This window comes from Spinacia oleracea, chromosome 3 (assembly GCF_020520425.1).
Source record: "Spinacia oleracea cultivar Varoflay chromosome 3, BTI_SOV_V1, whole genome shotgun sequence".
NCBI classification, from domain to species: Eukaryota; Viridiplantae; Streptophyta; class Magnoliopsida; order Caryophyllales; family Amaranthaceae; genus Spinacia; species Spinacia oleracea.
This window is the reverse complement of record NC_079489.1, coordinates 46,526,910-46,553,666: the sequence shown is the minus strand read 5'-3', so window position 1 is coordinate 46,553,666 and position 26,757 is coordinate 46,526,910. Positions and strand designations below refer to the sequence as shown.

Below are 26,757 nucleotides of genomic sequence, written 5' to 3'. Positions count from 1 at the left end.
TACGATAAATTTTAAATTTTTATGACCTAGACTTGAATCCATAACAATCGGAAATCAATTGGATAATAAATTTTCGATTTTTCGCCCTAAAATTATGAAATTAATAATATTTATTAATTTGTCATTAATTTTAAATATAAATTTTAAAATTTTATGCGATTCGTTCAAATAACTTGCACGCACGAAGCAATGGACGCTTCGTGTTACCCTTAAGGGGTGTTGTATAATGCGGGCATGCGACGACGAGCAAGGGAGCTCGTCGCCCGTGCGGCACGAATGCAATGAGCAAGGGCGTAGTGCACGAGCGCAAGGCAGCAGCCCTGCCTTGTGTCGTGTGCCACGAGCAATGAACGTATGGGCATGGGCGAGGGGCGAGCCAAGGCAGTCGCGTGTGGGCAGCAAGCGAGCTGCGCCACAACGCGCGCTGCCTCGCACAAGTGCGCGCAGCCTCGCGCGCAGCGAGCGCAAGCTCGCGTGCCACGAGCGCTGCGCCCAGCATCACTCGCGCGCACCAGCGAGCGATCTCGCGCGCCAGCGCGCGATCTCGCGCGCCAGCGAGCGATGCAGCGCCCCAGCGAGCGATGGCTCGCGCGCACCAGCGAGCGATCTCGCGCGCCAGCGCGCGATCTCGCGCGCCAGCGCGCGATCTCGCGCGCCAGCGAGCGATGCAGCGCCCCAGCGAGCGATGGCTCGCGCGCACCAGCGAGCGATCTCGCGCACCAGCGAGCGCGGTAACGCGCGCGCGCTGCGAGCGATAGCTCGCGTGCGGTGGGCGTTGTGCGGAGGCTTGCGTATGGGACAGCAGCAGCTATGCAACGAGCGCATGGGCTGCGCGCACATGGCCAGCAATGGCTGTGTGCGTACAGCCCATGGGCGTGCAACGCGTAGGGTGTTTGCGTTACGATTAGATCGTTTTGAATGTTTAATTTGAAAATTTCAGTTCACGTAAATTTTAATTGATTTTAAAATTAATAATTTGAATTAATTTCTTGGATTTTAATTTTGAATATTATAATTATAATAAATGGCATTTATTCTAATTATTTTACTAAAATTAAAATCATAAATTAATTTAAATGTGACTGAAATTAAAATTAAATTTTTGGATTCAATTATAAATTTATATGAGCTTTAAATTTTAATTAAATTTGTATGTTTCCGGTTAGACTAGAAATACAATTTTATGTTTAAAATTAGTAAAGCATACGAATTTATTGGTTTGAGTGGGAGTGCTTTTAGTCATAAACTCTTGATTAGGTCTACAAATCCTTAAGGTTAAAACAACTCGATTAGAATTAATAAGGACTGAATAATTGGTAGATTATTGGTGCCCTTGATTAATTGCTGCAAATGTTTACGTGATGCATAATGTGTTTTACTAACCAGCTATGTGGGCCATTCATGATAATGAATGGGTGAATGGTATATATTGTATATGTACTGTTTTGCAGGTTATGAAGTGACTAGTATGGCCCAAATAGGATAGAAAATATGGTCTGCGTACCATTAATTTGAATGTAATTGGTCTAAAGCACCAAAGTTATTTTTCAATTCAAAAATGGTCTGCGTACCATCAAATAGTTGTAATTAGTTATAGCTTATCCTATTTGAAGAAAATGGTGCCTCCCACGGAGATTTTCAAGACGGACTTTGAAGTCAAAGCTTCAAGATGAAGTCGGGCCATACTAGATCACAAATATCTTATGCATGTTTTAAGTTATTTATTGCTTTAAATATGTCTTAAAATGCATGAGATCAAAAGCTTGATTATGTTGCATGATTAAGGATTTTAGTTCACTTAAAATCTAACCAACATAGTAAGAGCCTTAAGTTCCAAACTTAAAAATTGAGTTAAAAGGTGCCATGCCAAAATATACACTTGCTTGGATATCCTTTACATCAATCTAGTAATAGTTTTCGCTCAGCGAGGTGTTACTTATTGGTCCTAAAGGGGCAAGGTACACAAATAATTGTGAGTACATGTTAGTTTTGGTGAAACTCAACGATATAAGTAAGGAGTCCTTTTATGTCGTGGCAAATTCGATAGGTTTACCTAATAAGTTCTTAGACGTACCTATCAACCAAGAATAGTTTCTAGACTATTAGCAAAAGGCTTTTGCTTACCTAAGATGTTCTAGGATTAAGTCGACAAACTGTGCTTAGTTCTTCAATGATTTTAGGATCTTGGAATCATTTTATTCACACCTGCCGGAACACATAACTTGAATAAAATGCTTAATAAACATTGAATTATGCATGAATGCTAGAATTTAAGTTTATTAAGAGAAACTGTGAATGGTTATTTATTTGTTTATTCTTTTCAATTGTAGTTTTTAATATGGCAAACAACAATTCATTCAACATTCGATCAATTCTCGAAAAGGAGAAGTTGAACGGGAAAAACTTCCTTGACTGGCAAAGGAACTTGCAAATAGTTCTTATGCACGAAGAAAAGGAGTATGTCCTAGATGAGGCGATGCCCGAAGCTCCAGGCGACGGGATCACTCAGGCAGCCCTCAATCGTTGGATTGATGCCAACAAGGATGTGAAATGTCTAATGCTCGCCACCATGAGTGCGGATCTGCAGAAAACGTTCATCAACTCAGATGCTTTCACAATCATCAGTGAGTTGAAGAACATGTTCCAAGATCTGGCTCGAGTCGAAAGATTCGAGACTCATAGGCAAATTCTTGAGACCAAGCTTAAGAAAGGCGAGCCCGTAAGTCCACATGTTCTCAAAATGATTGGACTCATTGAGAATATGAGTCGGCTGGATCAGCAATTTTCTCAGGAAATGGCTATAGACACCATCCTCCATTCTCTTCATAGCGGGTATGATCAGTTCAAACTGAACTACAGTATGAATAGTCTGGACAAAACGCTCACTGAGCTTCACGGTATGCTGAAGACCGCTGAAAAGACGCTCAAAAGTGATAAGCAGGATGTGCTTATGGTGCGTGGGGGCAAGTTCAAGAAATCTGGAAAGAAGAGGAATGCTAAGAAAGGTGGCAACAAGGCCAGCCCAACTAAGCAAACTGGCGCCAAATCTGCAAAGAGGAAGGTCAGTCAACCCACTTCTGAATCCGAATGCTTCTACTGCAAGAAGAAGGGGCATTGGAAGAGAGATTGCTTGAAGCTAAAGGAAGATCAGAAGAACGGAACAGTCGTTCCATCTTCAGGTATTTTCGTTATAGACTGTATACTTGCTAATTCAACTTCTTGGGTATTAGATACAGGTTGTGGCTCACACTTATGTTCCAATCCACAGGGACTAAGAAGAAGTAGAAAGTTAAGCAAGGGTGAAGTCGACCTACGAGTGGGAAATGGAGCACGGATTGCTGCATTAGCTGTAGGAACTTACTATTTGTCGTTGCCCTCCGGGCTAGTTTTGGAACTGGAAGAATGTTTCCATGTTCCAAGTCTTACTAAAAACATCATTTCAGTTTCTTGCTTAGATGCTAAGGGATTTTCCTTTATAATAAAAGACAATAGTTGTTCGTTTTATTTTAAAGAGATATTTTATGGATCTGCTAGATTAGTCAATGGACTTTATTTATTAGATCACGACAAACAAGTATATAACGTAAATACCAAAAAGGCCAAAAAGGATGATTCAGATCTCACCTATCTGTGGCATTGTCGATTAGGCCATATAAACTTGAAACGCTTAGAAAGACTTCAAAGAGAAGGAATTCTAGAACCATTTGACTTAGAGGATTATGGTAAATGCGAATCATGTTTACTTGGCAAAATGACAAAGCAACCTTTCTCTAAAGTTGGAGAAAGAGCAAATGAACTATTGGGTTTAATCCATACAGATGTATGTGGACCAATGAGTACAAATGCTAGAGGTGGTTTCAGCTACTTTATCACTTTCACTGATGACTTCAGTAGGTATGGTTATGTCTACCTAATGAAGCATAAGTCTGAATCCTTTGACAAATTCAAGGAATTTCAGAGTGAAGTAGAGAATCAATTAGGCAAGAAGATTAAGGCACTGCGGTCTGATAGAGGCGGTGAATATCTGAGCTATGAATTTGATGACCATCTGAAAGAATGTGGAATTCTATCAGAATTGACTCCTCCTGGAACACCACAATGGAACGGTGTGTCAGAACGGAGGAACAGAACCTTGCTAGACATGGTCAGGTCAATGATGGGTCAGGCCGAACTTCCATTAGAATTTTGGGGACATGCACTAAATACAGCTGCACTCACTATAAATAGAGCTCCGTCTAAAGCTGTCGAAAAGACTCCATACGAATTATGGTTTGGAAAGCCTCCAAATGTGTCTTTTCTTAAGATTTGGGGATGTGAAGTTTACGTCAAACGATTAATTTCAGACAAACTTCATCCAAAATCTGACAAATGTATCCTTGTGGGCTATCCAAAGGAAACAAAGGGGTATTACTTCTACAATACATCTGAGAACAAAGTGTTTGTTGCTCGAGATGGTGTCTTTTTGGAGAAGGATCATATTTCCAAAATGACAAGTGGGAGAAAAGTAGACCTCGAAGAAATTCGAGTCGAACAACAAACTCTAGAGAATGCTCAAGATGACATTCAGGATGAAACTCAGAGACCTTTAGAAGAATCTGGTGAGAATCATGGTCAATCTAGAAATGTTACCCCGCGTAGATCGCAAAGATATAGATCTCAACCGGAAAGGTACTTAGGTATTTTGACGAACGAGAGCTATGACGTTCTATTACTTGAAAGTGATGAACCTGCGACCTACAAGCAAGCTATGACGAGCCCTAGCTCCAAGCAATGGCAAGAAGCCATGCAATCTGAATTAGACTCCATGTCTGAAAACCAAGTATGGGATTTGGTCGATTTGCCAGATGGCTACCAAGCCATTGGAAGCAAATGGGTTTTCAAACTGAAAAAGGACAAGGATGGGAAACTTGAAGTTTTCAAAGCTAGATTGGTTGCGAAAGGTTACAGGCAAGTCCACGGTGTGGATTACGATGAAACCTTTTCACCAGTTGCAATGCTAAAGTCTATTCGAATAATGTTAGCAATCGCTGCATATTACGATTACGAAATATGGCAGATGGATGTCAAAACTGCTTTCTTAAACGGCGTTTTAACAGAAACTGTGTTTATGACACAGCCTGAAGGTTTTGAGGATCCAAAGAATGCTAAAAAGGTATGCAAGCTAAAGAAGTCAATCTACGGATTGAAGCAGGCATCCAGGAGCTGGAATATACGTTTTGATGAAGCAGTCAGTGACTTTGGTTTCATCAAGAACGCGGACGAATCTTGTGTATACAAGAAGGTCAGTGGGAGCAAAATTGCTTTCCTAGTATTATATGTCGACGACATATTGCTTATCGGAAATGACATTCCTATGTTGAACTCTGTCAAGATTTGGCTTGGGAAATGTTTTTCGATGAAGGATCTAGGAGAAGCACAGTACATATTGGGCATCAAGATTTACAGAGATAGATCTAAAAAGATGATTGGACTTAGTCAAAGCACTTATATCAATAAGGTGCTTGATAGGTTCAAGATGGCGGACTCCAAGCGAGGCTACCTACCCATGTCTCATGGAATGACTCTAAGCAAGACTCAGTGCCCAAAAACACTTGATGAGCGTAGACGAATGAATGGGATTCCATATGCATCATTGATTGGTTCAATAATGTATGCTATGATATGTACACGCCCGGATGTTGCGTACGCACTCAGTGCTACGAGCAGATACCAGTCAGACCCAGGAGAGGCGCATTGGACTGCTGCCAAGAATATTCTGAAGTACCTGAAAAGGCACAAAGATGACTTCCTGGTCTATGGTGGAGATGATGAATTAATTGTTAAAGGCTATACGGACGCAAGTTTCCAAACCGACAAAGATGATTTCAGATCACAGTCTGGGTTTGTCTTCTGCCTCAACGGAGGAGCAGTAAGCTGGAAAAGTGCTAAGCAAAGCACCATTGCGGATTCTACAACTGAAGCGGAGTACATTGCTGCACATGAAGCAGCAAAGGAAGCTATATGGCTAAGGAAGTTCATAGGAGAACTTGGTGTAGTCCCCTCCATTAAAGGACCAATAGCCCTGTATTGTGATAATAACGGAGCTATTGCACAGGCAAAAGAGCCTAGACACCACCAGAGAGTCAAGCATGTACTTCGTAGATTTCACCTTCTACGAGAGTTCGTTGAAAGAAAAGAAGTCGAGATAAGCAAAATTGGAACTGATGACAACATATCAGATCCATTAACTAAACCTCTGCCGCAAGCGAAGCACAACTCGCACACTGCAGCTATGGGAATCAAGCATATTGGAGAATGGCTTTGATGTCTCTGTTTAATGTTTTAAAGTTTTAGAGTTTAAATCTTTGTAAAACATTATTGGTTAATCATTCACAATAAATGAAAGGAATTCATTTTTCCATTTAATTCGTGGTTTATTAAATGATGAGTCCCTTCAACTTGACGATATATTCAAGATAGACTGTCAGGACCAGTCCTGTGACTAAGAAATGTCTATCAAGTGAACTTGAATGTCAAAGGTTGAAAATGGTCCCTAATCGGAGTTTTCTATAAAATTGGACGCATAGAAAACGTTAGACGATTAGAATGCAAGATGACTAGTAGTTCTGTTTCTTGAACTATGTGGACATGGCAATGTCATAATCATTTGCATAGATACTTACTTTGGGAAGACTAGTATCGGACAAGACCTATGAAACTTTACTGTAAGAGATGAAAGTCTGTCATAAGTAAATTTCATTAAATTATTAGACACTAAATCCTCAATACCTGAGTGATTTGAGATTACTTGTTTGAGAACTGGTTGCTTTGACGTTGACCAACCGTCGCACCGTAAAAGGAGGCTATAAAGGCAACGCTCAGGTAATCACCTATCAAACGAAGTCTAATCTCAAGATCGCAAGATTGGGATTGTCCTCCCATAAATCGGGATGAGATGCTTAAAAGTTGTACAAGGCCACTCGGAGAGCTAGATGAAGGAAATAATGCCCTTGGTCCAAGTATGCATTCTATGTTAAGTCTAATAAATGCGGTTCAGTATTAATTAACAAGTTAATAATTCAGTGAGATCAAGTGAGCTGAATGCCTAGCTAGAGGCCGCTTCAGTTCAAGTGGAATTAATGATATTAATCCACAGCTTACTCTTGACTGAACCCGTAGGGTCACACAAATAGTACGTAAACGGATCAAGTATTTAATGGCATTAAATACTCCATCCATGAATATTCGGAACCGACGGATCTTGGTTTCAGTGGGAGCTAAGATCGTCACAGGCAAGAAATGAATACTCCGGAAACGATGATATTGCCGGAAACGGAAATATGGATCGTATCGGAAATATGAATATTATCCAAGTCGTAGATGTTGCCGGAAACGGAAACATGGTACGTATCGGAAAATATTTTTGGAAATGGAAATATTACCAGAATCGGAAATATTGCCGGAAACGGAAATATTGTCAGAATCGGAAATATTACCGGAATCGGAAAATAATTCCGGAAACGGAAATATTAAATATTTGTTCGAAACGGAAATTAATTCCGGAATCGGAAATATTAAATATTGTTCGTATCGGAAATAGATTCCGGAAATGGAAATTTAATCGGAAGCGTATCGTACGAATTAGCATCGGACGAGGCCTGCCGGACGAAGGCCCAGCACGAAGCCAGGCCATCGCCCAGCAAGCACGCACGCCACAGCCCAGCGCGCACAAGGCCACGCATGCGTGGGCCGCGCTGCGTGGGCTGCTGCTCGCATGCGTGGGCAGCCCTTGTGGCTGCCGTGTGTGTGTGAGTTTGAGCTCATGCGAGATTCCTGAATCTGCAAGAGTCAGTGTATGATTAAATGTCTATTCCTATTGGATAAATTGATTAAGTAGAATTCATGTAGAATTCTAATTCCAATTAATTCGCATCCTACTAGGATTACGATTCCTTTTCCATAACTCTATAAATAAAGGCCTAGGGGTCATAATTTATACACAAGTTTCAAAGTATTCAAAAGTGAGTTTTTTGAGAGAAAATTCAAACACCCATCTTGCCCCAAAAGTGCCGAATTTTCTGAGTACCTTAAGGGCGATTCTAGTTGGTCAATCTTAAGGCGGATCCGGACGTGCTGTGGACTTTCTACGGAGGGACGACACTTGGAGTCCTAAAAGACTTGTTCTTGTTCGGTTCGGGCGCAGCTAGGGAAGGCACGCAACAAAGAGTATGCATCTAAACTATGCTAAATGATTATGTGTAAATAATATGTTTCCTGGGTTAATGGTTGTTTCCGCATGATCTATGTAATGTCATATGTATCATAACCTAACAGTGGTATCACGAGCCCCTTATTATTTTCATAATCTAAATTGCATGAACATGGTTAAATATTACAAATTTGCAAGAATTAAAAGGGGTGATTAATTTTCGTAATTGTTAATTAATTGCAAATTGCGTTTATTTAATTATATGTACGCAGTTTTTCGGCAGTTTCTTCATTACTCATCCGAATTGAGTGATTTTTGTGTCAATTCCGCATGTAAAAGGCATTCTAAAATTTTGACAAAAATAGTATTTTTCTGCCGAACCCAGAATTCTCAAATTCGAAGCCTAACTATGACTTTTCGAAGGTTTTAGTTTTTCGAATGCAAAATTTCGTAAATTTAAGATGTTAAATTAAATATTTGCGATTCTTGTTGATAAATCTTGAATTTTTGATTGACCTATTGCATATGTTTAACAAGTTTGAATGCCTAGTCTTGTTAATTATGCAATCTAATTTGTAATTATGATTAATTTGTTGAAAATTAGAATAATTTAGAATTAATTTGATTTTCATAATTAATTGTAATTTAATTAGAAACCTATGATTAAAAACCACCATAAAAATTGTAAATTTACGATAAATTTTAAATTTTTATGACCTAGACTTGAATCCATAACAATCGGAAATCAATTGGATAATAAATTTTCGATTTTTTCGCCCTAAAATTATGAAATTAATAATATTTATTAATTTGTCATTAATTTTAAATATAAATTTTAAATTTTATGCGATTCGTTCAAATAACTTGCACGCACGAAGCAATGGACGCTTCGTGTTACCCTTAAGGGGTGTTGTATAATGCGGGCATGCGACGACGAGCAAGGGAGCTCGTCGCCCGTGCGGCACGAATGCAATGAGCAAGGCCGTAGTGCACGAGCACAAGGCAGCAGCCCTGCCTTGTGTCGTGTGCCACGAGCAATGAACGTATGGGCATGGGCGAGGGGCGAGCCAAGGCAGTCGCGTGTGGGCAGCAAGCGAGCTGCGCCACAGCGCGCGCTGCCTCGCACAACAGCGCGCAGCCTCGTGCGCAGCGAGCGCAAGCTCGCGTGCCACGAGCGCTGCGCCCAGCATCACTCGCGCGCACCAGCGAGCGATCTCGCGCGCCAGCGCGCGATCTCGCGCGCCAGCGAGCGATGCAGCGCCCCAGCGAGCGATGGCTCGCGCGCACCAGCGAGCGATCTCGCGCACCAGCGAGCGCGGTAACGCGCGCGCGCTGCGAGCGATAGCTCGCGTGCGGTGGGCGCTGTGCGGAGGCTTGCGTATGGGACAGCAGCAGCTATGCAACGAGCGCATGGGCTGCGCGCACATGGCCAGCAATGGCTGTGTGCGTACAGCCCATGGGCGTGCAACGCGTAGGGTGTTTGCGTTACGATTAGATCGTTTTGAATGTTTAATTTGAAAATTTCAGTTCACGTAAATTTTAATTGATTTTAAAATTAATAATTTGAATTAATTTCTTGGATTTTAATTTTGAATATTATAATTATAATAAATGGCATTTATTCTAATTATTTTACTAAAATTAAAATCATAAATTAATTTAAATGTGACTGAAATTAAAATTAAATTTTTGGATTCAATTATAAATTTATATGAGCTTTAAATTTTAATTAAATTTGTATGTTTCCGGTTAGACTAGAAATACAATTTTATGTTTAAAATTAGTAAAGCATACGAATTTATTGGTTTGAGTGGGAGTGCTTTTAGTCATAAACTCTTGATTAGGTCTACAAATCCTTAAGGTTAAAACAACTCGATTAGAATTAATAAGGACTGAATAATTGGTAGATTATTGGTGCCCTTGATTAATTGCTGCAAATGTTTACGTGATGCATAATGTGTTTAACTAACCAGCTATGTGGGCCATTCATGATAATGAATGGGTGAATGGTATATATTGTATATGTACTGTTTTGCAGGTTATGAAGTGACTAGTATGGCCCAAATAGGATAGAAAATATGGTCTGCGTACCATTAATTTGAATGTAATTGGTCTAAAGTACCAAAGTTGTTTTTCAATTCAAATATGGTCTGCGTACCATCAAATAGTTGTAATTAGTTATAGCTTATCCTATTTGAAGAAAATGGTGCCTCCCACGGAGATTTTCAAGACGGACTTTGAAGTTAAAGCTTCAAGATGAAGTCGGGCCATACTAGATCACAAATATCTTATGCATGTTTTAAGTTATTTATTGTTTTAAATATGTCTTAAAATGCATGAGATCAAAAGCTTGATTATGTTGCATGATTAAGGATTTTAGTTCACTTAAAATCTAACCAACATAGTAAGAGCCTTAAGTTCCAAACTTAAAAATTGAGTTAAAAGGTGCCATGCCAAAATATACACTTGCTTGGATATCCTTTACATCAATCTAGTAATAGTTTTCGCTCAGCGAGGTGTTACTTATTGGTCCTAAAGGGGCAAGGTACACAAATAATTGTGAGTACATGTTAGTTTTGGTGAAACTCAACGATATAAGTAAGGAGTCCTTTTATGTCGTGGCAAAATCGATAGGTTTACCTAACAAGTTCTTAGACGTACCTATCAACCAAGAGTAGTTTCTAGACTATTAGCAAAAGGCTTTTGCTTACCTAAAATGTTTTAGAATTGAGTCGACAAACTGTGCTTAATTCTTCAATGGTTTTAGGATCTTGGAATCATTTTATTCACACCTGCCGGAACAATAAAATCGAATAAAATGCTAATAACTTGTTTGAATTGCATGGTTGCTTTAATTTCAAGTTATTATTCATGATAAATGTTTAGACTTTGCATGCTTCAATGTATGTTTTAATTATTGTTTATAATTAAATATCTTGCACTGCAATAAATCCTTTTAGAAAGGTAACAGTAAATTTCCTCGATTGGTAGTGAATCCAAGAACGATTCACGGAAAAGAGAGAAAGTGAGCAATTTAAAATGTACGTTTCTTATATCGACTTTTATGGTTGTTTTCGAATATCAAAATCGAATGGCAAACCAGTTGGTGCTTGTGAATTCAAAATACACTGTAGTTTTGAGATCATAAAGCATTGAGTTTAATACGCTCAGCTTTACCAATGGTTAACAACCTAATATCTTTGTCCATTTAATTCTCGAATGAGTCTAGTCCCTAGACATTCAAATAGATCGGTGCTTAGAGAACTTTAGAAGCTTCTGGTAAGATCATCTAGTTGGAACAAAATATTCAACATAAATGGTAAAGAACCTTGTTGGTGACATTGGACATGTCTAACAAAGTATAAAGGTCAACACTAAAGAATTCAATTCTTAAGACTATAAGAAAGGGTACAAGAAATAGGAAAACGAGGAACAATGAAAGGAATTTACGATTCCGTTTCTACCTATAAGTTTATATTTAAAGAGAAGTAACCTAGCAATCAAACTTCCTTGGTATCATATACCGCTTGAGGTTCTTACTTCGGTAATAACTCAAACAATGGAAGCTAGGATACACTAATGACCTACAAGTGGGAAATGAAGCATGGCATTGCTACATTAATTGTAGGGTCATCTAGTTTGTTTTAAGTCCTTTCAAAGGCTGGAACTTAATGGCTACTTTGTTCCATAATCAGCATACCTAAATTTCTGTTTCAAACACAGAAAGACTCACATTCAGAAGAACAAAAACAATGTTTGTTTGTTTATTTGAATGAAATGGTCAATTACTGGTTGAGTCAATATGCTTGATTAAAACAAACAACTCTTTAAAGAACTTTACTAGGTTCAAATCAAACCCTTGATTTGAGTTCCATTAAATCTTTGGCATTGTTGCTTAGACCATATCAACAAGTTAACATTCATAAGCTCTATTTTGATGGACTTTTGAAAGTTGGTTGATTTCTAGATCAACTTAAGACAAGCTAGTCTTACTTGTTGAAAGTAACAAAAGATGTGAACTATTGTTAGAACGCCTAGACAATAGAGTTCAAAGCTAAAGAAATATTTTATGACTTTATTATTTCGCATGGATTTGAGTAAATGTAGGTTTATTTACTCAAATGTGATATAAGTTGAATCTGTTTGGCTAGTTCAAAGATTCAGAAGTATAAAATCCACTTGGCAAGAAATCATAAAGATCTAGGTTAGATCATGTTAATGATTACTTGAGACCAAATATGATCATCAATGATTGTGTGTTGTAATTTCACAATCTAACTCCATAAGATATGGCATATCTTAGTTGGAATAATTGAAGTCAATTAGTACTTGATTCGATTAATGATGAATCATAAAGACTTTTCCTATAATTTCTAAAACAAAATGCTCAACTACCACCAAACTAAACCAAATTCGTCAAAGCTATTGAAAAGTAATTTCAGAGTAACTTTTCATAAAATATATCTAGAGAGTTGCAAAACTCAGTGGGAGCTTAGTGTTTGTCATTCGACAAACTAAGGCCCAAGTATAGATATATGTTTCATTGTGATTTATTCAAATGAGACACAAGGGTATTGTTTCTACCACGAATTTTTTTGAGAACATAATGTTTGTTTGCTCGAAATAATGTCCTTTTGGAGATTCGTTTCCAAAATGACAAGTGGGAGAAAATAGACCTCGAAAGTCTTCGAGGCGAACAACAAACATAAACGGACATTCCGGAGGCTTTTCGAAGTGCTTCAGAAAATCCGAACTTATTCTTTAAGACTTTAGAAGTGGCTTTAAAGAATAGACTTCTCTTAGAAGACTTTACAAGTGCTTCAAGGAGAACAGAATATTCAAAGGACTTTCAAGTGGCTATTGATATTCTATTGTTTGATGTTCTATACCCTAGTAGGCATAGAGTTCAAGTCACTGGAACTATGAGATTCTTCTATTAGATAGTGAAGAAACGTGGAGTTCAGGTCATTGAAGCTATGCGATTCTTCCATCAGATAGTGAAGAAACCTACAACTTGCAGTCAAACTATTATCATGTAGATTAATGAGTTTGTGACTTGTAAGAAAGCTATGACGAAACCCAGATTCCCTAAAATGGTTAGAGGCCATATATAGACTCAAATGTTTTAAATGGTTAGAGGCCATAAAACATACTCAATGTTTTGATGACAAAATTGAAATTTTGTTGATTTGCAAGAATAGTTTCACACCTATTGGTTGCAAGTTTGTTTTAAAGGATAAAAAAAAACCATCAAACATTGAATTGTGTTCACACACAAAGCTAGATTAGTTGCTAAAAGTTACAAGCAAATTCACGATGTGGATTGTGTTGAAACCTCATGCATAATCGTAATGCTCAAGTCTATAATTCAAGAAATGATTGCATATTGGTACATATAGCAATTGGATGACAAAACGTATTCCTCAATCAAATGTTGGAATAAACTATGTACATGGTATGTCATAGGATTTGTGGATCCAAATAAATGCTTGAAAAAGAAAGCTAGCTTATGAAATCTAAGTACAGATTTAAGCAAGCAATTGGGAATTAGAAATGTATTTTAGTGAAGCTAATAAGTATTTTAGTTTCATAAAAGATACATGATTCTTATAGATATATAAGAAGTTTAGTGGGAGTACTTAAAACTTAATTGGTCCTATGTGTATTACACACATATCTCTCTATTGTGAAATAACATTCAAATGCTAATGACTTAGATTTGAAATAATTCATCAATGATGGACCATGGCGAAACTTAGTACATACTGGGTATTAAGATCTATTTACAAAAATCTTATGATATTGTTTTGGATTAAGTAATGGCATTTACTAAATCAAACACGAAAGTCTCCATTGGAGATATTCGACCCATGTGAATAAATCTAAGTAAAGGATGTTTGAACTATGTATAAGCATTTACTAAGTTAAACATCAAAGAGTCTAAATGAGATTCTTAACCTATATTATATGTCAAAGAATTTAGCTGGATTCAGTATCTACTGAAACTAGATAAGCTAAAGTTACATGAATAGAATTCAATTGGGAATTATTCTCCAAAAGAATTTATCATGTATGATATAATATGAGGATCGCCAAAAACGTATCGTATGACTTTAGGCATGACGAACATATACCAGTCTCTATTGATCTAAGTGAAGATCAACTAGATTGAGATCAAGAATACTTATGGTACTTGAAAAGGTACATAGGAATAGTTCTTGATTCAAGGAAATAAAGATATGCTAAATATTGATGCTACACGCATAAACACTGGCAAAGGATCAAGCAAGACCCTTTGGAGTTAACCATTGATAAGGACGAGCTATAGAGCATCGTGTTTTGAAATGGCAACATGGGTTGGAGACCATGAGTTGTTGCGTGGGAAATTAAAATATTAATTTCTATGTTCTAAGATACAGCTGGAAAGTCTTCCACATATCTGTGAACTGCTTGGATAAGTAAATCCAAACAAAGCATCACTAGCAACCTAAACAGTTGAAGTAAAAGTAATTATTGCCTAAGAAGCAATAAAACAGGGTTGTTTAAAGTTCTTCACTGAACTTGGGTAGATCACCTGTCTGCTGGCTCGATGGTTCTTCATTGAAAAATGCGTAGAACCACTCTTGAAGCAAGAAAAACGTCTGCTAACTTGATGGTTCTTCATTGCAAAATGAGTAATACCACCATCGAAGTAAGAAAGACTAGATCACATAATAAACAAACTCGAAAAGATCTTATCATCATATCTCGAAGAACATTCGATGAAAAGGATATTAAGATTGGCAAAGCATGATAACTAAACCTATGCAACAAGTGAGAAGCAACACTCATGTTGTAGCACTGGAAATCAAGCATAGCTTTGAATTCCATGAATTGTTTTAGAAGATGGGTTTGAGGCCCATGGTTATAAAACATTGGGGTTGAACATTTATCATATATGAAATGTATTTTCATATTCCATTTAATCTTGGTTTAGTATTAAATGATGAGTCCCTTCAAATTTGACGATATATTCAAGATAGACTGTCAGGACCAGTCCTGTGACTAAGAAATGTCTATCAAGTGAACTTGAATGTCAAAGGTTGAAAATGGTCCCTAATCGGAGTTTTCTATAAAATTGGACGCATAGAAAACGTTAGACGATTAGAATGCAAGATGACTAGTAGTTCTGTTTCTTGAACTATGTGGACATGGCAATGTCATAATCATTTGCATAGATACTTACTTTGGGAAGACTAGTATCGGACAAGACCTATGAAACTTTACTGTAAGAGATGAAAGTCTGTCATAAGTAAATTTCATTAAATTATTAGACACTAAATCCTCAATACCTGAGTGATTTGAGATTACTTGTTTGAGAACTGGTTGCTTTGACGTTGACCAACCGTCGCACCGTAAAAGGAGGCTATAAAGGCAACGCTCAGGTAATCACCTATCAAACGAAGTCTAATCTCAAGATCGCAAGATTGGGATTGTCCTCCCATAAATCGGGATGAGATGCTCAAAAGTTGTACAAGGCCACTCGGAGAGCTAGAAACTGTGAAATGCATGGCCGTGCTCGGATGAATCATAGGCTATGATTATCTGTTTATTTGATCAGTTGAACTCTGAAACCGAGGAACACCTCTGGACATAATAAGGATGACAACTCTTACCTTATGTTCAAGAGCAAGCATCGAGCGACAAAGGAATTAGGAAATGCACACTTGTCCCTAAGGACAAGTGGGAGACTGAAGGAAATAATGCCCTTGGTCCAAGTATGCATTCTATGTTAAGTCTAATAAATGCGGTTCAGTATTAATTAACAAGTTAATAATTCAGTGAGATCAAGTGAGCTGAATGCCTAGCTAGAGGCCGCTTCAGTTCAAGTGGAATTAATGATATTAATCCACAGCTTACTCTTGACTGAACCCGTAGGGTCACACAAATAGTACGTAAACGGATCAAGTATTTAATGGCATTAAATACTCCATCTATGAATATTCGGAACCGACGGATCTTGGTTTCAGTGGGAGCTAAGATCGTCACAGGCAAGAAATGAATACTCCGGAAACGATGATATTGCCGGAAACGGAAATATGGATCGTATCGGAAATATGAATATTATCCAAGTCGTAGATGTTGCCGGAAACGGAAACATGGTACGTATCGGAAAATATTTTTGGAAATGGAAATATTACCAGAATCGGAAATATTGCCGGAAACGGAAATATTGTCAGAATCGGAAATATTACCGGAATCGGAAAATAATTCCGGAAACGGAAATATTAAATATTTGTTCGAAACGGAAATTAATTCCGGAATCGGAAATATTAAATATTGTTCGTATCGGAAATAGATTCCGGAAATGGAAATTTAATCGGAAGCGTATCGTACGAATTAACATCGGACGAGGCCTGCCGGACGAAGGCCCAGCACGAAGCCAGGCCATCGCCCAGCAAGCACGCACGCCACAGCCCAGCGCGCACAAGGCCACGCATGCGTGGGCCGCGCTGCGTGGGCTGCTGCTCGCATGCGTGGGCAGCCCTTGTGGCTGCCGTGTGTGTGTGAGTTTGAGCTCATGCGAGATTCCTGAATCTGCAAGAGTCAGTGTATGATTAAATGTCTATTCCTATTGGATAAATTGATTAAGTAGAATTCATGTAGAATTCTAATTCCAATTAATTCGCATCCTACTAGGATTACGATTCCTTTTCCATAACTCTATAAATAAAGGCCTAGGGGTCATAATTTATACACAAGTTTCAAAGTATTCAAAAGTGAGTTTTTTGAGAGAAAATTCAAACACCCATCTTTCCCCAAAAGTGCCGAATTTTCTGAGTACCTTAAGGGCGATTCTAGTTGGTCAATCTTAAGGCGGATCCGGACGTGCTGTGGACTTTCTACGGAGGGACGACACTTGGAGTCCTAAAAGACTTGTTCTTGTTCGGTTCGGGCGCAGCTAGGGAAGGCACGCAACAAAGAGTATGCATCTAAACTATGCTAAATGATTATGTGTAAATAATATGTTTCCTGGGTTAATGGTTGTTTCCGCATGATCTATGTAATGTCATATGTATCATAACCTAACACTAGAAACTGTGAAATGCATGGCCGTGCTCGGATGAATCATAGGCTATGATTATCTGTTTATTTGATCAGTTGAACTCTGAAACCGAGGAACACCTCTGGACATAATAAGGATGACAACTCTTACCTTATGTTCAAGAGCAAGCATCGAGCGACAAAGGAATTAGGAAATGCACACTTGTCCCTAAGGACAAGTGGGAGACTGAAGGAAATAATGCCCTTGGTCCAAGTATGCATTCTATGTTAAGTCTAATAAATGCGGTTCAGTATTAATTAACAAGTTAATAATTCAGTGAGATCAAGTGAGCTGAATGCCTAGCTAGAGGCCGCTTCAGTTCAAGTGGAATTAATGATATTAATCCACAGCTTACTCTTGACTGAACCCGTAGGGTCACACAAATAGTACGTAAACGGATCAAGTATTTAATGGCATTAAATACTCCATCTATGAATATTCGGAACCGACGGATCTTGGTTTCAGTGGGAGCTAAGATCGTCACAGGCAAGAAATGAATACTCCGGAAACGATGATATTGCCGGAAACGGAAATATGGATCGTATCGGAAATAAAAATATTATCCAAGTCGTAGATGTTGCCGGAAACGGAAACATGGTACGTATCGGAAAATATTATTGGAAATGGAAATATTACCAGAATCGGAAATATTGCCGGAAACGGAAATATTGTCAGAATCGGAAATATTGCCGGAATCGGAAAATAATTCCGAAAACGGAAATATTAAATATTTGTTCGAAACGGAAATTAATTCCGGAATCGGAAATATTAAATATTGTTCGTATCGGAAATAGATTCCGGAAATGGAAATTTAATCGGAAGCGTATCGTACGAATTAGCATCGGACGAGGCCTGCCGGACGAAGGCCCAGCACGAAGCCAGGCCATCGCCCAGCAAGCACGCACGCCACAGCCCAGCGCGCACAAGGCCACGCATGCGTGGGCCGCGCTGCGTGGGCTGCTGCTCGCATGCGTGGGCAGCCCTTGTGGCTGCCGTGTGTGTGTGAGTTTGAGCTCATGCGAGATTCCTGAATCTGCAAGAGTCAGTGTATGATTAAATGTCTATTCCTATTGGATAAATTGATTAAGTAGAATTCATGTAGAATTCTAATTCCAATTAATTCGCATCCTACTAGGATTACGATTCCTTTTCCATAACTCTATAAATAAAGGCCTAGGGGTCATAATTTATACACAAGTTTCAAAGTATTCAAAAGTGAGTTTTTTGAGAGAAAATTCAAACACCCATCTTGCCCCAAAAGTGCCGAATTTTCTGAGTACCTTAAGGGCGATTCTAGTTGGTCAATCTTAAGGCGGATCCGGACGTGCTGTGGACTTTCTACGGAGGGACGACACTTGGAGTCCTAAAAGACTTGTTCTTGTTCGGTTCGGGCGCAGCTAGGGAAGGCACGCAACAAAGAGTATGCATCTAAACTATGCTAAATGATTATGTGTAAATAATATGTTTCCTGGGTTAATGGTTGTTTCCGCATGTTCTATGTAATGTCATATGTATCATAACCTAACAATAAGGCCACCTTTGAGCTTCACAAAGGTGGCGTTGTTGGTAATAAGCGCCACATCTGAGCTTCAAAGGTGGCACTTTTTCAGCGCCACCTTTGTGAATTGGCCAAATGTGACCAGACTATGTGATGCACTTGTAAAGAGCCACCTATACCCCTATTTTAAGCGCCACCTTTGATGTTTTTTCTACTAGTGTTCTAAAACTTACATTCAAAGTCCAAAATACAAGAATATGAGAAAATAATCCCCCTACAATAAGCAACAAGCATGTTAAAGTATTTTAATCGAAATCGAAAGGTTTTCAAAAAGTGGAGTTTTGAAGACTTGGATTTCCAATAATCAAGAATTTTCAAGTATGACATCTTGGTCTTGAAAGGTTCGAAAAAATTGATTAATCTAACTTTAAGTGAGGTTGATCAAGTTAAAGTATCATAGATTTTGAAGACTTTGAAATTAGAACACGAAATTATAACTTGAAATTGGAAACTAGGAGAGTTAATGTTAAGAGAAAGGATGATTCAATAATGAAAATCTCAAATCTTACGTGCTCCAAATATTGAAAAGCTTTTAGTTTAAAGAGAGGTTTCTGTCTTTTAAACACCCTTGAACATAGAATCTTTTTTTAAATATTTGAACATAAGTCTTTGAAGAGTTACGAGTTCTAGCTAAAGAAAGATTTGCACTTCTTTAAACATCCTTCAACTTTAGAAAACCTGAATTTTGAAATTAAAATTTGATGGTGATTTGTGTAGAAGAGAGTTTTCAAGAGTGAAATCTCTTTAAACTGATTATGGGTTTTAAATTTTTATTTTTGAAAACCAAAGCTTACAAATTATCAGAGAAGTGTAGAAACCCATTTGGAGGAAACATTCAAGTGTGATGTTCCTCCATAGATTACTCCTAGATGGACATATTTCCTAGTTCAAGAGAGTTATGAACTCAAGTTGAACATCCTTAGAATGGCACAAAGTAAGTTAAAAAATTGAAATTGACAAAGAAAGGTAGAAATGTAGATTTAGAAGAGTACTCGGAAATTTACCTAGAATTAGAGTGTTGATTGATTTCCAAGATTGGACTCCCCAATTACTTAGGACATTGAACTTTGATTTTTGAAGAGTTTTGATGATTAATTTTGAAGATTGAATTATAGTGTTTTTTGTGCTTAATTATCTTTAGAAAATGGAAGAGCATCGTTGTTGTGTTTGGATAATTTTTGTCTCCTTTGCTATTGAGAAAATTAGGGTATTTATAAAGTTTTGCAGGTGGTGGAAGTTAATCATCTGCGCCTGGCGCAGGAGTGTTGTGCTCCTGGGCAGGGACACACCTAGCGCAAGAATTGCACACTTCTCGAGACAAATGCGCGTGGCTCTGGGGTTGGTGGTTAAGCATGTTTGATCATGGAAGATTTGTACTTTGTGTCTTTTCTTGGCGGGCAAGGCTTAAGACAACATTTGCGTCTTGAAAGTGAGGTTCTTGGGGAAATATTTTCGGGTTTTCTTTTTCAAAATAGCTGATCGGGATTGCCTTTTTGCTCGGATTTGTAAACCAGGGCTCAGGTTGCTCGATATTGGGGTGACCGCCTTTTTTGAGAGTTTGATTATGATTGCTTGGTGTACATGATTATGATTGGAATTGGGGCTTGGAATTTGATTTTGGCATCGTTTTGTAAATGAGGCTTGGAAATGTGTTTTGAACTAGAATTGGAGAAAATTATGTGCTTCGATTTCTCTTATTTGATGCGTATTGTGGTGTTTTTGTATTTGGATAATTAGATTGTTAATCAAATTTTAAATGAATTTTTGCAAATTTTTTTTTGTACGTGCGGTAAATAGTATCCAAATGTATAAATAATTTGATTTCATTTTTATGTGGATGTGTTGGATTTAATGTGGTGTGTAGCACTTCCTTTGTGTATATATCCATTTTGAACGCAGGCACAAATATAATTTCTGTTAAAAAATGATTTTGTTTGAAATCTTGGGTCCACTTTGACCTGGTCTAAGTTTATCAAGTATTCTCTAACCAATTACCTGATTTTCGCGGGTTAATTCATGGGCCAGCTTTTCATCTAACCGCAAAAGAGGGTACCTGCTTTTTCAAATACTCGATAAGTGGAAAGGGCACCCAATTACAATAATATTCCCTCTGCTCCTAAATAAACCCTATCACTTGAAAATTTTCATTATTCACAATTAAATGTTGTTAAAGAGCATGTTGTTGGATTGGTTAGTCACAAATGTACATTTTCATTCTATCAACTTTTATTGCATTTACTGATGGACAATTAGATATGTTACTGATAAAGGTGTGTATCAACAAATGTGTCAATTAAGATGATACATTTATTTTATTTAAAATCCGATTAAGTATTTTTCTAATCTATAAATAAGATGCCTATACCTAGTATTTAAAAAGCGAAATCATAGATGATTAGATGACACATGACATCCCCTCCTTTCACCCATCTATTTTGTATTTCAAGTTTCTTTTTGTTGTTCGCTATTCCGTATATTTTACAGCTGACATGTCTCTTCCACTCCATCTTCCTTATTCAACATCGATTCACCATTTAATTCATACTTCGTTATATATTCATTCAATCTCTTCCACTTCATATCTCTCTTTAACACTGAATATTAATTCCTCATTTAATATATATATATATATATATATATATATATATATATATATATATATATATATATATATATATATATATATATATATATATATATATATATATATATATATATATATATATATATATATATATATTTGCATCCTTCAAAATTTACCTCTATTTAAATCATATTTTTCACTAACATTACAAGCTCTCAATAGAATTAAAACCTTAAAAGATCGCTAAGACGCTAAACAACCACAATAGAACTGCCCGTTCTTTGAACGGGCTCAAAAGCTACTTATTCCATAAAAATGAACGGGTTCAAGAGCTACTTGTTCCATAAAAAAAAAAACGGAAACTTTTGTGTAAGACCGCCTTACCGGAAAGACCACTTTGATTGGTTAACTAATTGGTTTCACTAAACTAATTTATTCCATTGCTTAACTAATTAGTACATTGTTTAACTATTTGATTTTAGTATTTAACTAATTAGTTTCAGTGATTAACTTATATGACACCAATGTGATCTTTTGTGTAAGACCGCCTTATGTAAAAGTTTGAAAAAAAAAACACTAAGGAGTAATCCGTATTTTCTAAATCTTTAAAGTTTAATCCCGGGTGGAATAGCGCCGTTGAACGCGTTTGATTTCCAGTTTCCACAGAATCGACAAATCAAATTAAATAAAGTTGCTCAATTCTCCACTCTCTTGCTATTCTCACGAGAAAATCAAGCGTTTCTAACACTAATTCCATATTTCAGTTCCATTTAGTACAAGATCCTCACCTAGTAACCTCTGTTCCCCACCATTGTATAAACTTCAAATTCTTTTAAATTTAAAAATAAATATTAATCTGCTACCCCTTCCTAATCTAATCTACTTTCATCATCATTTCTTTTTCTTTGTTTAGGCAACAAAACTGGGTCGCTGGCCCCAGTTGAACCAAAAGCAGAAAAGCAAAATAAAAAAGAAAAAGAAATCACATTCTCCCATTTGCTTCTCTCAAACGGCATTCTCTCACTCACACTCTCTCTCTTTCACACTCACTTTCTCTCTCCTCTTTTCACTAGTTGCTCAACGACTGAAGAGCACATACAATTTTTGCTCAACCAAAAAATGCCCACACAATTCCTCTAGTTTCTTCATTTTAATCTCCCATTTCTTGCAATATCTCATAAAATAAAAAGGTTACTGCATGATTTGGGGGGTTTTTGAGATTTAGGGTATTTTTCGTTAGAGAAAAAAATGGAGAGGAAACAGGGTTTTTTCTCGGCGTTAAAAGAAGAGGTAGTAAGAGGATTATCTCCGGGAAAATCAAGGGCTAGGAGTCCGGCAAGAAGTGGTTCCGCCATGACAGGGCTTCTCCGACGGCGGAAAGGCCACCGCGTGGCAATACCAGAGGTGTTGATTGCGAGATCCGGTAGCTTAAGGCCGCCAGAGATGCTATCGCCATTGCGAGAGGGGCCGGACCAGTGCGGCGCTCGTGAGGAGAGAGACGAGGGAGGGTGGGCCCACTGGATGAAACGTAACCCTTCAATTTCCGGTTCTTCGTCTTCTTCGTCAGCGGCAGCTTGTAAGAGGTCGGATCTGAGGCTTCTGCTTGGTGTGTTGGGTGCGCCGCTTGCTCCGGTGCACGTTAGCGCTAGTGAGCCCCTTCCTCATCTCAGCATCAAAGACACGCCCATTGTTAGTCCCTCTATCCCTTTCACTTGCTAGCATTATTATTTATTAAAATTAATATTTTTCCGTTTTTTAAGTTGCTATCAATTTTTTCCTTTGTTTGTTTTCGTTTGTATTTTGAGGGGTTCTGATCTGCTGTTTATTTTATTTCTTAGATAATGCTGAAATAGGACAGTATTAGCGATTTTCGAGAACCTGAAAAAATAGTGCGTTTTATTTTTGACAATTCGAAATAAAATGCACCAAATTTTTAGGTCCTCGAAATATGGAGTAATTTGCTTTGTTGTTAGTCCGTGACAATGAAGTAAATTTCACTAGTAATTTGTTTCATGTACTTTCTGCACTATCCGTTTAACAATAAAATGCTGGAGGGGTAGTCAACGGCATTAAATAGCAAAGAAAAAAAAACCTAGTTTAGGTTTCTGATTTAGTTGAGTTTCTTGCTTGTTACTATTGTTGGAAAATGTCAAACATAGACATGAGAAATAGTTCCTTGAAATTGGTGGCCTTCTAGTTGGGGGGGATCATTTGTCAATTACTGAACTTGGAGTTGCTGAACTATGATCCCCTCTTGGGGTTAACCTCCATTGGTTAGGTAACTGGTGAGGTCTTTGTCGAGGGGTCATAGCATGAGCAGGCGTAAAACTCGAGCTTATTGTTACGCAGTATTTTAGTTTATTATGATTAGGTTTAACTGTTTAAGAAAGTATTTTGAGTTCCTTGAGGTTAGGTGGGGGATTGTTTTTCCGGATGTAGGTCTATTGCTTCATAGATTCTAGTTTAGATAACTAGACATCAGCACGCAACTTTGGTTGAATTGCTTGTTCATGAATCAAACTATTTGGTGAGCTAAAGTATTTTGCCTTTATCTTTGTATTTATTATTAAGTAATTTTTCTGGTATGCCTTGTTTTTTAAATTGAGTCCTCCCACCGTTTATTTCTCTGCATATGAATATATGCATAGTTTCTGCTTCTTCGTTACATGCCCATATAATGATATAATGTAGTACTTCAGCATTATGTGTTCAATATGGATGGGCTTTGGAGTATATACAATAAATAATGGAGTTGCATGTTAATCTATTATCATCGTATAGACTATAGAGATATCCATATTTACTACTGATGGTGTAAAATTGACAATTATCTACCCAATAACTCAAGAAGTTTGGTGAACTGTTATTGTCTTCTCTTTGAATTCAGGTTCATGTAGAAAATGGATTTTCCTTGCAACTGTGTTTGGTAACCTAATGGTAATGAGAAAAACAAAGTAAAATAGTAGATTTCTATGATTTCCTCAATTTTACGATGTTTCAATTATTGGGAGGGAAAGCAATGGAAAAGTAAACGCGTGGAAAAGTGTGGAAAAGTACAAGTAAAACAATGGAAAAGTAATGTTAGGTGTGGGCTAATTTATTCTTTTCCGCCTATTTATGAAGTTGTCAACGTATTTCGTGTGTAACAGTAAATCTTTTCAGGAAACTTCGTCAGCGCAATATATCTTGCAACAATACACGGCTGCTTCCGGAGGGTTAAAACTTCAAAACTCAATTCATAATGCATATGCCATGGGCAAGTTAAAGATGCTAGCTTCTGATATTGAGACCCCTAATAAGGTTATTAAGAACAGAAGCTCCTCCAAGTCTGCAGAGTCTGGTGGATTTGTACTTTGGCAAATGAATCCAGACATGTGGTATGTTGAGCTTGCACTTGGTGGTAGCAAGGTTCATGCTGGTTGCAACGGGAAGCTAGTTTGGAGGCACACCCCTTGGCTTGGTGCACATGCTGCTAAAGGGCCTGTTAGACCCCTTCGCCGTGCATTACAGGTGAGCGTAGCTATCTTGCTGTAATCTGATTGGGAAAAGAGTCTGGATCCATTGCATGCTAGGGATTTTTGTAAACTATCAAGTACTACCTATATGACCTAAAAGGCTCCTATATGATAATAATTCAGAGTTGTCCTTACTCCTTAGCTATGCATGCTTAGGTTTAAAATTCAAAACACATGTTCATCTCAAACTTTTTGATAATTTCCATCTACAGGGCCTTGATCCAAGAACCACTGCTGCAATGTTTGCAAATGCAAGATGTATAGGGGAAAAGAAGATTAATGGAGAAGATTGCTTCATTCTGAAACTGTGCGCTGATCCGAAGACCCTCAAGGCCAGGAGTGAAGGGCCAGCTGAAATTATACGCCACGTTTTGTTTGGTTACTTCAGTCAGAAAACGGGGCTTCTTGTACACATAGAAGATTCTCATTTAACCCGCATTCAGTCTAACGGAGGTGATGCTGTATATTGGGAGACAACTATTAATTCATGTCTCGATGATTACAGGCCTGTTGAGGGGATAATGATTGCTCATTCTGGTCGTTCAGTGGTGACCCTGTTCCGATTCGGGGAAACAGCAATGAGCCACACAAAGACCAGGATGGAAGAAGCTTGGACAATTGAAGAAGTAGCTTTCAATGTTCCGGGCTTGTCAATTGACTGTTTTATACCCCCTGCTGAGATTAGATATAGCTCTGTTGGAGATTCTTGTGAGCTCCCACACGGTGATAGGTTGAAGACTATGTCAGCAACAGCTGCAGCATATCGTGCCAAAGTTGCTTCGATGGACAGATCGTACGAGACCAATACGAGTAACATGACGTGGCAGATGGATAATATGCATGTTTGATGGAGGGTTAACTCAGAATTCTCCATTCAGGTTAGTTGACAGGGTAGCTAGACTTGTAGAACATAGAGTTTTTAAGGTTTGTGTGTAGGAGCTTTCTTTCTTTTAGCAGAAATTTTCCATTGGATTCTTTTGTCCCATTGAATCTGTAAATACAAGCACAATGGTTCACAAGAGGGCCTTTACCAAAGGACAGGTGTTTCCACACCGCAAATGTGAATTTTACTGCGAATATTTTGTGTCGAGAGGGGGTCTCATGTGGATCCCGAATCTAATGGATTCTGCGATTTAGTACTTCCCTTAATTTGATGGTGTCAAATGATCATCCATCTTCTACAATCTTTGTAAAATTATTTTCTCTGGAAATTGATTTCTGCTGACCTAAATGATGATGAGTCTTTTCATTATCTTATACATGCTTTCTTTCCTTGCTGCTTTTATTTTTCTTCTCTCTTTAGTATTTTAAATCAAGTAAGGCAATGTTACGAATCATTACTTTTGTTTTTGTTAATTACAATCCTTAACCTCACATAACAAATTACAACTTCGTTCCAGCTAACGGTGACAGAAAGTGATGTCATAATTATATTTTTCTCCCAACTAAATGATTACGAAAAAAAAAAAAACATTAACTAATATTAAAAAATCAAAAAGATACTCTAACTTTTGAAGCTTTCCCCTCTTTTTTGAACTAGGGTTCTCTGTGTTTTTCAATGTTAACCTAGAAAATTCGATTCTTTCTCCTCCAATTAATTAATATATTTATAAAAGAATATCGATTAATCTTCAAATGTATATAATTGAACTAAAGAGTTGGGATGTTGATTTGTTAAAGTTGACCCTAAGTCTAAAGTTTGGCAATTCAATAAGATATCCAACTGCCCCACCTTTCAAGCAATTCCCCCATCTCTTCCTCTCTCTTCAAGTTTGGCACTCAACTTCCCGATCAATCAACATAAGGTTTTAACTTTGTATAATCCTC

General features: G+C 37.8%; 1 protein-coding gene and 1 long non-coding RNA gene across 3 annotated transcripts in view; both read left to right on the top strand.

Moving 5' to 3' along the window:
• LOC110786192 (uncharacterized) overlaps positions 1 to 20,602 on the top strand; it is a 43,031-nt gene extending 22,429 nt beyond the window's left edge. Inside the window, exon 8 of one of the 2 annotated variants that reach the window (XR_008930429.1) lies at positions 20,059 to 20,602. This is a non-coding gene — a long non-coding RNA (uncharacterized lncRNA). Of the gene's footprint in view, positions 1 to 20,050 lie in introns of both variants that reach the window. The other variant, XR_008930428.1, reaches the window with a different exon arrangement.
• A 1,795-nt stretch (positions 20,603 to 22,397) lies between these two features.
• Positions 22,398 to 26,189, top strand: LOC110793422 (uncharacterized). Its single transcript, XM_021998293.2, has 3 exons — positions 22,398 to 23,104; positions 24,578 to 24,925; positions 25,143 to 26,189. Exons 1-3 carry the CDS (start codon positions 22,664 to 22,666, stop codon positions 25,776 to 25,778), a joined length of 1,425 nt encoding a protein of 474 aa, XP_021853985.1. The 5' UTR covers positions 22,398 to 22,663; the 3' UTR covers positions 25,779 to 26,189.
• The last annotated feature ends 568 nt before the right edge of the window (positions 26,190 to 26,757 follow it).